This window comes from Podarcis cretensis (genome assembly GCF_951804945.1).
Source record: "Podarcis cretensis genome assembly, chromosome: 15".
Lineage (NCBI taxonomy): Eukaryota > Metazoa > Chordata > Lepidosauria > Squamata > Lacertidae > Podarcis > Podarcis cretensis.
The window spans coordinates 9,554,366-9,569,768 of NC_137185.1; the positions used below are offsets into that span (position 1 = coordinate 9,554,366).

The following is a 15,403-nucleotide window of genomic DNA, read 5'->3' on the forward strand; positions in this document are numbered from 1 at the left end:
TGGGAGCAGTCGCCAGGACCATGTAGCACTGGCCCTAAAGGCCAGTACGTTGGCTCCCAGTACGTTTCCGAGCAGAATTCAAAGTGTTGGTGCTGACCTTTCAAGCCCTAAACAGCCTTGGTCCAGTATACCTGAAGGAGCATCTCCACCTCCATCATTCAGCCCGGACACTGAGGTCCAGCTCTGAGGGCTTTCTGGCGGTTCCCTCACTGCGAGAAGTGAGGTTACAAGGAACCAGGCAGAGGGCCTTCTCAGTAGTGGCGCCCGCCCTGTGGAACACTCTCTAATCAGATGTCAAGGAAATAAACATCTGACTTTTAGAAGACATCTGAAGGCAGCCCTGATGTAAAGGAGATAAAGAACTACACAACTTGAAGGCAGCTCTGTATGGGGATTTAAAAAAAAAATGTTTAATGTTTTATTATATTTTTATGTGTGTTGGAAGCCACCCAGAGTGACTGGGGCAACACATTCAGATGGGCAGGGTACAAATCTAATAATAATAATAATAATAATAATAATAATAATAATAATAATAATAATAATGATGTCTCCACCACCTCCCCCCCCCCAAAGTAGTATTGGTAACTGGCAGGTAATTACTGAACAGCATTAAGTTCATGGTGGGCTTTTCAAGGATCAGTTTCACAACAATCTTTTTAAAAGTGGAAGGCCCCACCCCATCATGCAGTGATACACTTGACTCACTTCCTGTGCGCAGTGGCTAGGCCTATCCTACAAGGAAGCCATTGTACCATGCATCATGTGGCAGCCATTTAATGCCATGTGCACGCCTCACTTTCTCAACATTTCAAATGCCCCCACTGCCCCACTAAAGCTTGATGATCTCTGGACTAAGGCTTCCAACCCTGTGGACATCTGATTGGGAATAAATCCCATTGCTATGCTGTATGATGCCTTCTGCTGCAAAACAAACATACATTCAGTGTGAATATTAAGTGTACCCCTGCCTAGCCAGGTCCCCCATCTAATTTTTTTCCCCTCCTCTTTTCCAGGGCATTTCTGTTTGGGTTTTTCTTCCTTCCTTCCTGTTTTTCTTACGTGAAAACGCTCTTTTCGACTGACAACGTCCGTCCGCCACACTATGCGCCACTGCCACGTATGAAATGTGCTTCACCCAGGCAGATGTTCCCGTCTGACCCTGAGGGAACTGCTACCTTGCCACATCTCGGCTGGGATAGATGCCCTGGGAGATGAACCTGACAGGTTGTGGGACTCTCTTCCCTCGCCGATCCCTGTCTCTGCTCCGTCCCTCGTGATCCAAAGGACATCTGGGGAGAGGAGATGGGTTTGCTGCTGACATTATACTTGAACACGCTTCTTACCCTGTTTCCGTTTGGTATTCTGAAATCTGCAAAACCAGTGTGCTCCTTGTCCTTAATTGTAGCTGTTTGACTGAAGGTCATGAGCGCTGCTCTCCTGATGATTTGAGAAAGTTACTTTGGTTTTAAAAAAATAATCACTCATAGTGGTATTATAGGCTAATTTCTTCCCTTCCCAGGGCCTAAAGTCAAATGTCCTTTTTCTAATGCAAATAAATTTGTTCTGCAAGTGGGACTTCTTCCCCTTGAAGACAACCTCAGCCAATTCAGAATATGGCATCTTTTCTCCTTACTTAAGTCCTGCTCTAGTCCTTATCTCTCTTTCCTTCCCAAGCCCAGTTCTAGAATATAAGAAGAGACTTGCTGGACCAAAGGTGTGTCTGGCCCAGTCCTCACCCTTCGGCAGCACCCTGCCTGGGAACCTGAGAGCCTAATTCAGCTACTGGAGCTGAAAGCCAACAGCAAATTTCCCCTCCCCCATGAAATTGTCTAATCTCCCCATAAAGCTATTGTAGCGAATGGCCATCAGAACATCTTCTGGCTAGGAGTTCCGTAGAGTGGGTTTTTGGCAGATGCCTTGCTTTATGTGTGGAGATCAGTGCATGCTGATCAACGCACAGTCTTCTCAGTAAGGAGCTATTCCGATGGCATGAGTAACACAACAACTGGTAGTTTCTTATCTGCTGAAGCCTTCATCTGCCTTCACAGTCGTTGTAACTTACCGCTTGTTATCTTCCACCTGTTTTGCTGTTGAGGACTTATTGGAGCATTCTTTGTCTTGCTTCTCTCCCTTGACCTTTCAGCTGTACTAATACATCTATAAAGGGCAACTGAGCTCCTAAATGAGCCTAATTTTTTTTCTGGACTGACTTAAAAGAGGCTCAGACCCCATGTGGTCAAGCCATGATCATCACTTCTACGAATTTTGCACCGATGAGACTAGGCTGCTATTGAATACAGTGGTACCTCGGGTTAAGAACTTAATTTGTTCTGGAGGTCCGTTCTTAACCTGAAACTGTTCTTAACCTGAGGTACCACTTTAGCTAATGGGGCCTCCCGCTGCCGCCACGCCACCACCGCACGATTTCTGTTCTCATCCTGAAGCAAAGTTCTTAACCCGAGGTACTATTTCTGGGTTAGCGGAGTCTGTAACCTGAAGTGTCTGTAACCTGAGGTACCACTGTATTTGATTGTGTGTGTGAAGCATCAAGGCTGCCTTCTCCTGTGGGCCATATTAACGCAACAAGATGGCAGCCATGCCAACTGGGCCCAATGGGAGTTGTAGTCCAAAAGAGCTAGAGGACTACTGTTTGGGGAAGATTGCCTTAAAGCAGGTGTAGGGAACCTTCACTGGCCCACTGGCCAGATTTGGCCCACCAAGTCTCCCCATTTGGCCACTGATGTGGTTTCCCCCAAACCACAGTCATATGTGGCATTGAGGGTGGGGCAGGCAGAAAGCAAGTTTGAATTTTATGACATCAGGTGATTGGCAGCTGGGTGGTTCTGCCCACTTGTCAGAGTTGGCCTGTGGAGTAGGGGCTAAGGAAATAAAGATATGGTACTCTGGGCCAAAATGGTTCACGAATCACCTTGAAATGCTTCCAGCATTCTGTAGGGCCGGGATGAGGAAACTGTAGCAGTGAAATTTCCTAGAAAAGGGTGTTGCTCCAGCTCTTTGTTAATTTTGGTTGCTTCTTTCTGTACCTCTACCCCCCTGCACACCAGTGTGCCCCCCCCAGGTCCAATGACCTACTGTGCCTGATATCTCCACCTTCTATGAATTTATCCCGATTCCCTATGAAAGTCAACTGAGCTGGTGGCTGTCATCATGTCTTCTTGGCAGCAAAATATGTGCTGCTGCAAAGAATTCCTTTTTTGTCTGCGCAGAACCTGCTGCTGGTAAATATCATTTGCCAATTCTGCATTCTAGAGTTTTGAAGAAGGGAGAAAAATGCACATTTTCCTTCCTTGAAACTCCACAGTTCCATTTCTCCTTGAATTCTAAAATAATTTTGTTTTTGTTGGGTGAAAAAACAAAACATAAAAAGCATGCATTTCACTTTTCTTCTTTTTCTTCTTCATGGTTGTAGCATGGTATTTAAAATGACCCCCCTCGAAGGAAAATGCTGGATTTTGTGGTTATCCAAAAGGTCTCATTCATTTCAACAGAGCAAGAAAATTTTCCTTTTAATTAGGCTCCTAATGAAAAGAAAAAATGATAGTTGCAGGGAGTGTGAGTGTGTGAGAGAAAAGCAGAATTCTTTTTTGAAAGGTCTCTGACAAGAAAGAAGATTCCACCTAAACATTAGGAAGAACTTCCTGACAGTAAGAGCTGTTCAACAGTGGAATTTGCTGCCAAGGAGTGTGGTGGAGTCTCCTTCTTTGGAGGTCTTTAAGCAGAGGCTTGACAACCATATGTCAGGAGTGCTCTGATGGTGTTTCCTGCTTGGCAAGGGGTTGGATTCGATGGCCCTTGTGGTCTCTTCCAACTCTATGATTCTATGATTCTTTTGTTTGTGAGGAGGCGACGCTTTGTAGCCGGTTGCTGATGTACGTTGTAAATAATGTATATTTAATTTATTGCTACGGTAGCCTCTTGTATTTGTTATTGTATAAAACAAATTCTACAGAAAGGTCAGAAATGTATATTTTGTTGCTTAAATGTGTCTTTGCAAAATTCACAATTAAAATAAAATATTTTGTGTCTATCGGTGTCTTAGACTTTTTGTTCATGCAGGTGTCACAGAGGGGAGGAGGAAGGAACAGGAAAACAGGTGTGTGTCACGGTGCTTAGCCCCCCCTGCCCCCAACATGGGCTGCAAGCCCCGCCCCTGCCCCCCACTTTCCGGCCAACATGGGAAGATCTCACGAAAATCCCCTTCAGGGCCAGATTTAGGTTTGATGAGGCCCTAAGCTACTGAAGGTAATGGGGCCCTTTATATGTCCAGCTGTCCATTGCCAACAACAAATTGTCGCTGTTTTGTGTGTGTTGAATATATGCTGTATATGACACCTTTCTGCAGTGCCTGCAAGATGGAACTGTTCTGCCAGGCCTTTGGTCGGGTCCCAGTCTGACCCTCCTCTCTTTATAAGACCCTGCATGTAAGTGGTCTCCCTAAATCTTCCCACCGGCTCATATAAGACCAGCACAAATAGCTAAGACTCACACAAATGGGAAGAGTTGGGGCCTGGTGAGCACTTAATGTAACCCATATAGTTATAATTTGTGGGTTGCCATCTGATTTTATTGTGATCTTAATTTAATTTTAAGCTGTATTTTAATCAATTGCTTGATTTTATGTTTTTAATGTATTATATATTTTGATGTTAGCCGCCCTGAGCCCGGTTCTGGCCAGGGAGGGCAGGGTATGTATAAATTATTATTTATTTATCATATCCCGCTGTTGGAAACTTTCTCCCAAAGTTGAGCTGATATCTGCTTCCCTCTAGTTTCCATCCATTTCTAATAATTGCCTTCTGGAGTAGTAGTAGTAGTAGTAGTAGTAGTAATAATAATAGTAATTTAAATTTAAAATTCGGCTTTGTAATTCAGAATTTATGTGATGTGATTTAATTTGATTTGATTGGCCGGTTAATAAAAATTATTTTTTAAAAAGTAATTATTATTATTATTACTTATACCCCACCCATCTGGCTGGGCCTCCCCAGCCTCTCTGGGCGGCTCCCAACAGAATATTCAAAACACGATCAAACATTAAAAACTTCCCTAAACAGGACTGCCTTCAGGTGTCTTCTAAAAGTCAGATAGTTGTTTATTTCCTTAACATCTGATGGGAGGGCGTTCCACAGGGCAGGCGCCACCACCAAGAAGGCCCTCTGCCTGGTTCCCTGTATCCTCACTTCTTGCGGTGAGGGAACCACCAGAAGGCCCTTGATGCTGGACCTCAGTGTCCGGGCTGAATGATGGTGGAGACGCTCCTTCCGGTATACTGGGCCAAGGCCATTTAGGGCTTTAAAGGTCAGCACCAACACTTTGAATTGTGTTCAGAAATAACAGAGCAACACAGAACAGGTCCCATGATATGACATTGGAAGGTGGTGGATTCTTCGTCACTGACGGTTTTTAAACACAGGTTGGGGGGGGGGCTTGTGTCAGGATTCCTTTAGCTGTGATTCTTCCATTGCAGAGGGTTGGACTAGATGACCCTTGGAGTCCCTTGCAATTCTATGATTCTAAGAGGATAATTCAACAAACACAATCCCCCCCCCCCGAATGATTGGCCAATATTGATGTGGACTTTAACAGCAAAAGGAAATGGGGTAGAGGAATGAATACATTGTCTCGTACACTCCTATGAGTGGTACAATCAAAGAAAATACACACCACCTGAGTCCTTAGGATGAAGTTTGACACACAGATGATAGAGTGCAGCCCAGTTGGACATGTTTGCATGGCAACTTAAAGCACACATTGAATGTCTTATGCTGGGGAGAAAGACTTTACATTGTAGATGTTCTTGGGCTCCCAACTCCCAGCAGCTCCAGAAAATTGCCAGCCAGTAAGAGTTGCCGCCGTCATTTCATCCTGCATCTGAATCTGTGGGGGAGTCTGAATTAGATTTCTCTCCCCCATCCCCATTCTCCACTTCCCATTTCATCTTCGCAAAGCTCCTGTTTGAATTGTGTTTGTCGATCCAATTTTGTTTCCATCAGCAGTGTCTCATACTGCCACCTGGTGGCCCCTCAAGGTCTTGTTCTCACTGGCAGCCGATGCGTTTTTCAGACTTAAATCCAGAGCTTGCATAAAATGGAATGTGAGCCCAGGACCTCCATACATACTGCAGAGACTTGCACCCCAGAGGGGTCACTTTGGTGCTGTCGACACAGCAGAAGCAACGTAGGAGGCAGCAGTTATGAGTTACCAGTCTCTGCAGCCACAGCAGGCGCTGTGATTCTCCAGCGATTTAACTTCACCCCCAGAGGCATACTCCATTGTTTCTCAAGACAAATGGATGCCAACAGTAGCAGACTCTGTATTGATACAGGTTGTAGCTCTGGGCTAATTAGGTGCCAGATCAAAGGGGAAGGGGGGCACTAATGTTTGGCATGGTATAACATTCAGTAATGGGAGTGTAGCCAGAAGTAGTTCAGCCAAAACACACCTCTTTCCATTTGCCATTTCTGAGATTGAAACTTCTTATTTCATATCAGACGCAGATGGCAGAATTGTGTTTGTGTGTGTACACACAGCAGGAGTGGCACAGGGCTTAAGAATATGAACATCTGCTGAACTATGTAAAAGGCTTCAGAATGATAAATATTCACACCCATGCTTTATATATCATACACTGATTATGATTTTATATACAAAATTAGGGGGTGGGAAAGGAAGGGGAACAGCTGAAAACCCAACAAAAGGGACCTCTTCAGAAAACTCTCTGAGCCACTGAATACTGTTAAGATATCAGCTTTGTTGAGAGAGAGAGGGAGGAGTCTTCAAGAACTGGAAAAAATCATAATCAAATTTTATTCCCAGTATAGCATTTTTTAAAAGAAATTAGAAAAGTGTTCTTGATAGCATATAAGAGTATTTTTTTTAGGGGGGAGAACCTAAAGGAAAAATGCTACATATCAGTTACACAAATACAATATATATATATGCACATATAAGTAAATAGATATATAAATATCCAAGAAATATGTGCTGGATCAATATGAGAAAGGTTACAGAGCACCAGTTTGCATGTAAACAATCAAGGTTCAGCTCAAACATGGGGAGGAACTGAATTCTGCAGAGAAAATTCCATTTACAAGTTCAGTGCGATCAGGCCATTTTCAGGCATCGAGGTGCAGTGCTTCGCTTTTCCCTTCAGCGTAAATACAAGACAAAGTTTGCTCTCGCACCATGAAATGTAGTTGCTCAGGGCTCCTTCTGGAAATCCTAACCAGGCTTCTGCAGAAGCCTAGCCAACACAAAGCACTGTAGCCAACTAAATTTTACTCACAGCAGACCCTTTAAAACGAATTGGCCCAAGTTCATCATGTCTAGACTTTTCAATAGGTTTACCAAGAGTAGTATTGGCTGCAGCCCAGAATCACATTTGCAGAGAACAGGCTCATTTGAGACAGAAATCTGCCCCATCGAGAATCCTTGTTGCAAGCATTGGTTTCGAACAGGGTGGGAAATTTTCCATACCATTTCCAAGGCCAGCTGCTCTCCAGGGGAATTGATTGTATAATTGTTTCATTTCACTAGAAAAGCGGGGTTTAAATTATTTTTAAAAACAGAGCATTTGTATCAACACATCCAAGCCAGAAAGGCTGAATACACACACGTCCTTTGGAACAGCCACAAGTACAGATTCTTCTCTTTTCTCGGCACGGTGGTCTGGCTCATGAATGCACTGACAAGAAAATGTGGAAAGAAAATGGAATGCACTAATAACCAGAAAAGGGATGAAAGAGGGAGATGGGTGTCTTAGAGGAATATGGGAATAAAGATGGCCTTCTGAACATGGCTGCCACAGGGGCACCAAACATGGGGCACCCTGAGACCTCAGTCCAACCTTCGCCAACCTGGTGCCCTCCAGATGTGCTGGACTACAGCTGCCATCAGTCCCACTGCACCAGAGTGGTACAGGCTGCCTTGTTCCATTTTCCTAGTGGAGGATGCCATGTTGCACAAGGAAGCCATTCCAGGGGAAGACATTTTTAGAGCATGTCAGGCCATTAAACCCTTATTGCTTCTGAGACACTGTCTTTCCTTCTTCTTCTTCTTCTTCTTCTTCTTCTTCTTCTTCTTCTTCTTCTTCTTCTTCCTGCATTAAGGCACGTCAACCACCACAGCTGGCTGCTGCTGAATAGAAGGAAGAGCTTTTTGGAAGCTGATGTAGAAGAACTGGAGACCTGTTTTGCACCCCAAAAACTTACCAATGACCCTGTACAGGAGGCTTGGGCCCCAGCCAATGGGTGAGGGATTGTGGGAGTTGTAGTCCAATATCATTTATAAACTTGGGATATGTAAAGTGTTGGGCTGGATCAGAGATTGGTCCAATAACAATATTGCTGATGTAGGTGATGGTCTACAGCTCAGTTCACCCCTAACCAGTGTCCATGCTGCCTGGGGCTGCCTGGGGCTGATGGAAACCAGTGTCCAAAACCATCTGGAAGGCCACAGGTTTCCCTCAGCCCTGACCCAGACCAGTGCAGGCTATTTAAACATCTGGTTGGGGGCAGTAGCAGTCATGGTGGTGGGGAAAAAGATGCTTCCTTCCCTTCGAACTGGTGAAGCAAAACTGTGAAGGTGGAAAACCTTGTACCATCAAGACCAGGGTATCCCAAACTTGAACCTCCAGCTGTTTTTGGGCTACAATTCCCATCAACCCTGACTGCTGGTCTCAATAGCTAGGGATGATGGGAGTTGTAGTCCAAAAACAGCTGGAGACCCAAGTTTGGGAAACCCTGATCTGCACAAAGGGATGGTCCTATGGATCTCTGGAGACTGCGGCCTAGTCTTTTGTCCCCAAAGGTTGGGTTATACCAATGTCACTTGGACTTTTTCCATTGTTCTGCTGGGCTGCTGGCTTTCCCCATCCTCCATTCACAAATGCTGGCGTAGGCACAATAGCGGCACTTCCAGGCGTCCTCAACATCCACCCCTCGGGAGTCCCGCTGCCCTTTCCAGTAGGCCAAGAAATACCGCACTGCGGCTCCAACCTCATCCTGGTCATAGGCCAAGACCTCTGTGCCAAGTGCGGCACCGGAATCCTGGTGGACGTACTCAATTTGCAAACGGTCGATGGCGGGGATCTCACAATGTGTCAGGTTGAGGGAGAGCAGCTCCAGGAGGTCCCGGAAGCGGCTCACCATGAAACCCGACTTCCGGGCCTGATCCTGGACATGAGGGCCAAGTGGCTGCTCGGGCCGCAGGTCGAGTCGCTGGAGGAAACTGTCCGGCGCCAGGCACCCTCGCACCATGGCGTCAAAGAGATACTTATACAGAAAGACCTGGAAATAATACCAACGATGCATATGTTAAGACAACAGACATCTGACAGCCTACTCACTTAATTCGGGTGTGTTATTTACAAAAGCATTTGCCTGCACTGGCCTCTCACAAAACAGCAAAGCAGTGTATAGCAACAGAAAATCATTCCAGAGTTCCCTGTGAAAAGGGATTGGCTGTCAAACCACTCTGCAAGCTGTAGCTCTGCGAGGGGGATAGGATTCCTAGCAAGTGGATAGCTCAGCTGATTAGTGCGTGGTGCCGATAACGCCAAGGTGGCAGGTTCAATCCTCGTGTGGGACAGCTGCATATCCCTGCTTTGCAGGGGATAGGACTAGATGATCCTCAGCTCTACAATCTATGGTCTATCTATGGTCTAAATCTCAGCACTCTAAACAAACTACAGCTCCCAGAATTCTCTGGGCGAAGCCATGTTTGTTGAAAGGGGTATCATAGTGCTTTTAAATGAATGGTGTAGATGTGTCCTGAACTACCCTGACTGGTGGCAGCTCCCCAGTGTCTCAGAAAGGATCTTTCCCAGTACTGGAGGCCAGCCCATTGGCCAAATGGGGCACTACCCCGCAAACCTCAGCTTCTGCTCAGCCAGCCCCCACTTGCCTGCCTTCTCACTAATAACCAGTCCAGGGGTGGCCCTGCCTATCACCTTCCTCCTCCTCCTCTTCCTCTGTCTCTGTGCCCTTGTGGAACTCAACAAAACTGGCATCAGTTGGCTCTGGCGCCACCTACTGTTGGGCTCCTTTCCTTCCACCCAACCAGTCCTAATCAGTGCCAGCCAGCACTCTTCCTCAGGGATTGAACCTGGGATGTCCTGTGTGCAAAGCAGGAGCTCTGCCACGGACAGTCACGCGGCACAGCTACACCTGGCTTGGCAACTCGCAAGCTAGGCAGATGCCTCCAGCAGCCAAGGGCTCACTGGCTCACCTGAAAACGATCCCGCTTTTTCTGTGCTGCTGAGGGCATGGAGGCATTGTTCCGGGTCTTCAGCTCATTCAGCTCCAGCTCTCCTTTGGGTGTATAACCCAGCTGATCAATGACCCCGACCACAAAGATGTCTTCCAGGACTCCAAACACTGGAAATTCTCGCACGCGGTGACCTGCAGAGAAAGAGGATGCAATATATTAGATCATCATCATTTTATTTCTATGCCGTCTCTCCATAGTCGAAACTATGCCTGAGGCGGCTCACAACATGACAAGATTTACACAATTATAAACATAACATCATAAACAATAAATAAAACTCATCAAAAAGGACACAACCAAATGGAAACAATCTCCATATATTTGGAGAATGGAGAATATTTAAGGATTATAGAAGATCATATTGTACCAACCACACCATATTTGCAGAACTTGAGTGATACGTAAACATGACAAATACCGTTTGTGGAGTAGACGGGAACAATATTAAAGAATATAAAACTGTGTGGGGAAAAACAACGACAGTATAAACAGTACTATGAGAATGACTGGAAGACTCGTTTTGTCAGAAGTCTTTTTTATTTAAGTGTTTATTTAAGTTTTAATTAGGAAGATTAAGTTTTTTTATGCATGTAAATCTGCATTTTCTTCTTTTTCTGTATTTTTTCTTTTCTTCTTTTTAAATTGTTTTTTCTTTAATTTTCTTTTTGGAGTATGAGATTGTAAATTCTTTGTAAGTTCTTTGTATGTAATTTAAATTAATAAAGATTATTTTAAAAAGGAAACAATCTCCATATAAATCACAAGACCCAAAACCAAAAATGCAACATCAATATCAACATATCTATATATAGTATAGCCCCAGAGTAATGTGGGAGGCTCATTGACTCAAGGGAAGCCCCCATACCTTCCTGCAGCACCGAAAGCATCCCCAGAAGATTCAGCACTTTTATCGCCCAGGAATCTTCTCGACTTGTGGTACTGACCGTCACCAGGTCATGGTCTTCCAGTTCTGTGTTGAAAACAAGGACAGGGGAAGAGAAAGATGAGCCCAGTGGATGCTGGTCCATGTGGGAAAGTAGGGTACTGCCCCATCAACTTCCATCTTTTTTCCCTACACCGGACTCCTTACTAGTGGGGTAGGAGAGTTAAAAAGAATTCACCTCTGGCAACCAATGCCCCCCTCTGGTTTCAGATAGGATGTGGGGAGATGAGACTAAAAAACCCAGGACACAAATTTCTACAGTCCTCTAGTGCAGTGTTTCCCAACCTTGGGTCTCCAGCTGCTGTTGGACTACAATTCCCATCATCCCTGACCATTGGTCTTGCTAGCAAGGGATGATAGGAGTTGTAGTCCAAAAACAGCTGGAGACCCAAGGTTGGGAAACACTGCCCTAGTGGCTCATTCACCAGAAGTAGTGTATTTAGCGTTAATTCTTGAAATGTGCACTCGATTCTGTCCAAACTAAGCCTCTTGATGTGCATTGTGGTCTTCATTCAGAATCAAGCGTACAGTTCCAGAGTTAACACCCAGTTAACACACCACCCAGGCTTGCAACCTGGGGAGGTCACCTGGATGTGGTTTGACTTCACCCCTGGAGGTGTACTCCATTGTCTCTCGAGACAGACGGATGCCAACAAGACCTCCACTGTGAGATGCATTATGTCCCTGAACACCAATCGCTGGGAACCACAGAAGGGGAGAATTATATTTTCCTTGGGTCCTGCATGCAGGCTTCCCGCAAGCGTCTGGTTGTCCACTGTGAGAACAGGATGCTGGACTCGATGGGCCATCGGCCTGATCCACTAGGCTCCCTTTAAGTTCTAAATCAGAACTTTGTGCTGTAGAAAAACATGTTTTGAAGAAGCAGGGAATGGACTGCAAAGCACCCTTACCTCTGGCGAGGTGGATGCTCTTTCCTGTGTTCAACAGCACAATATTTTCAGGAGGCGTCAGGTCTGGACGCTCTCACCTGTAAACCATTTGCTGTTCGCACCACACCTGTGCGGATATATCCGTGACCGAAAGGTAACGCAGGTGGAAGATTTCAAGTGGCACATGCAATCTCTTTCTTTTCGCTGTTTCAAGCACGCTCCCTTTCGCCACATCGCCACCCTCAGATTCTGTAGGAGGGCCAAGGGAACAACTTGGCTTCTCGGAATCCCTGGTTGAACGAAAGACAAGGGTATTTTAAAAGTCATTACAGTGGTACCTAGGGTTAAGAACTTAATTCGTTAATGGGGCCTCCTCCTGCCGCTGCACCGCAAGAGCATGATTTCTGAAGCGTCTGTAACCCGAGGTACCACTGTATTATGTTTACTTGCCAAGTTATATTTTGTTACATATCTAAGGAAACCAATAATACAGTGGTACCTTGGGTTACATATGCTTCAGGTTACAGACTCCGCTAACCCAGAAATAGTACCTCGGGTTAAGAACTTTGCTTCAGGATAAGAACAGAAATGGTGCGGTGTCGGCGGGAGGCCCCATTAACTAAAGTGGTACCTCAGGTTAAGAACAGTTTCAGGTGAAAAACGGACCTCCAGAACAAATTAAGTTCTTAACCCGAGGTACCACTGTATCTGTCCCCACCCCTGCAAGCGTTATCTATTTATTTCATATCCTCTGAGGAGTTCAGGGTGGTGTACATACTTCTCCCTATTTTATCCTCTCAACAACTCAGTGAGTTAAGGTTTGGCTGAGAGGTGGTGACTGGCCCAAGGTCACCCCATGAGCTTTGTGGTTGAGTGAGGATTTGAACCCTGGTCTCCCAAGGTCTTGGTCCAGAACTCTAACCACTATGCCACACTGGATTTCCCCCAGCTGCCAGCAACAAGGCTTATATAATATTCATATTCAGCTCCTCCAATGTTATTCTGCCATCATTGTGCGGAAGCATCCATCAATAACAAGGTCATCTTCTCCAGCTAAAGTAAGTATGCATGGTCACAAAATCCAGGTTTTAGTGATGTGTCTGACAGCATATTTTGTCAACCCTTTTCACTAGTATATAAAATAAATAGACCCCTTATGGCATAAAAGGTATTCGTCATCCCCCCCCTTTCTTTTCAGCACCATTACATTGTGGGTTATCTTCTCAGTGACACCCAACCTCCATGCATTTTTATACCAAAGGTCTATTTCCAAACTCAACCGATAGTCTTGCTGCAGCAAGCAAAAGTATCAGCTTGCCTTACCAAACATAGACCTTTTGAAGAGTTACAAAGTACCCTCAGCTGTGGGTAAAATCAAATTGTTCTTGTGTAATGGTCACTTCTTCAGATACGATGGACTTCCATTTCATGGGGCTCAATGTGGTGTCTTCCATGGTTCTAGATTCAGGTAGGTAGCCGTGTTGGTCTGACGCAGCAGAAATATATATATATATATAATTAAAAAATGTCCAGTAGCACCTCAGGTAAGGTAAAGGGACCCCTGACCATTAGGTCCAGTCAGCATGTGTGGAGAGAGTCTGGGAGCAGTAATGCTGTTTAATGGCGTCCATCATTTTGCCACACTACATCCACAGAAGTATCGTGTCCGGATCAAGGGAAGTAATAAAGGTAAGGGGTAAAGGGACCCCTGACCATTAGGTCCAGTCATGGCCGACTCTGGGGTTGCAGTGCTCATCTCGCTTTATTGGCCGAGGGAGCCGGCGTACAGCTTCCGGGTCATGTGGCCAGCATGACTAAGCCACTTCTGGCGAACCAGAGCAGTGCACGGAAACGCCGTTTACCTTCCCGCCGGAGCGGTACCTATTGATCTACTTGCACTTTGACGTGCTTTCGAACTGCTAGGTTGGCAGGAGCTGGGACCGAACAGCGGGAGCTCACCCCGTCGCGGGGATTTGAACTGCTGACCTTCCGATCGGCAAGCCCTAGGCTCTGTGGTTTAACCCACAGCGCCACCAACTTAGAGACCAACTAAGTTTGTTCTTGGTATGAGCTTTCGTGTGAGCTTTTCGATAACTGAAGAAGTGTTTTTTTATATATATTTCTACTGCGTCAGACCAACACAGCTACCTACCTGATTCTTGTGTAATATTAGACATAGCTTAGATGGTTAAAGAATGGTGCTGACGACGCCAAGGTTGCAGGTTCGATCCCCGTATGGCACAGCTGCATATTCCTGCCTTGCAGGTGGTTGGACTAGATGATCCTCAGGGAGCCTTCCGACCCTACAATTTTATGAGTCTATGACACTAACCCCGCAAGCAAACCTCGTGGAGACCCGGCGGGAGCGGGTGGTAGTTTTGGAACTGCGGATGCGGAGGTTGTCAGACACAAAATGCAGGGGGAGGGAGGCGCCTGCTTACCCAGCCTCTGGCTCCTCGATTTGCAGGAATTCGGAGTCGCTCAGATCGGAGAAGCCAGACGCCGTTTCAGCTTCCTCCAATCCGGAGTCACGCCCGGACATGACTTTTTTCCCGGGCTTGCCGCTGCCGCTATTGCAAAACAGCCATTCTTCGCCGCGGAAGCACCTGGGAGGCGGAGTCGGTGACGTAGCTCGAGGGATCCCCTCCCTCCCATTCAGTAAGAAGCGGCGGCCCTTAGCCATAGATTTAGGAAGAAATGTAGAGCAGTGCACTCTCCCCTTACTCCGGAGACTACTACAGCCTTTACAATAAAAATAAGAATATTTTTTTGCTGTTGATCCAGTGCTTTTTTTCTGGGGGAAACACTTTGTGAATCTAAGTTTGGCTTCCTTGCTGGGCAGTATTTCAATATGAGTAGGAAAATGGGAGTACCCTTTAAAAAAAATTAAGAAAAAAAAGCACTGTGTTGATCTATCAGGGGTTGAAGGGATGCTGGGGAACAGATCCCGCAAGACTGAAGATTCTTAAGAGTTTTGGAGAAAACAATCTTGTTCCCTCTTCCCCTCTGACAGATCTTTAGGTCCGTATAGTTAAAGCTATGGTTTTCCCAGTAGTGTGATGTATGGACGTGAGAGCTGGACCATAAAGAAGGCTGATCGCCGAAGAATTGCTGCTTTTGAATTATGGCGCTGGAGGAGACTCTTGAGAGTCCCATGGATCGCAAGAAGATCAAACCTATCCATTCTGAAGGAAATCAGCCCTGAGTGCTCACTGGAAGGACAGATCCTGAAGCTGAGGCTCCAATACCTCATGAGAAGAGAAGACTCCCTGGAAAA

The 15,403-nt window shown here is 45.8% G+C and overlaps 2 protein-coding genes across 13 annotated transcripts in view; one reads left to right on the forward strand and one right to left on the reverse strand.

Moving 5' to 3' along the window:
* The window catches only part of RAP1GAP2 (RAP1 GTPase activating protein 2), a 194,404-nt gene extending 192,983 nt beyond the window's left edge, over window positions 1–1,421 (forward strand). For all 12 annotated transcript variants that reach the window (XM_079955552.1, XM_079955559.1, XM_079955553.1 and 9 more), the window contains one exon: window positions 1,017–1,421. The gene's annotated coding sequence lies outside the window, so the exon portion shown is untranslated. The remainder of the gene's footprint in view (window positions 1–1,016) is intronic.
* Window positions 1,422–6,815: 5,394 nt separating this feature from the next.
* Window positions 6,816–14,809, reverse strand: EXO5 (exonuclease 5; the record flags this gene model as incomplete). The annotated part of the gene is given in 6 exon segments (XM_079955770.1): window positions 6,816–9,311; window positions 10,252–10,424; window positions 11,159–11,263; window positions 12,148–12,220; window positions 12,224–12,416; window positions 14,568–14,809. Coding segments are annotated over 6 exon segments (1,248 nt in total). The 3' UTR covers window positions 6,816–8,849.
* Window positions 14,810–15,403: the final 594 nt, after the last annotated feature.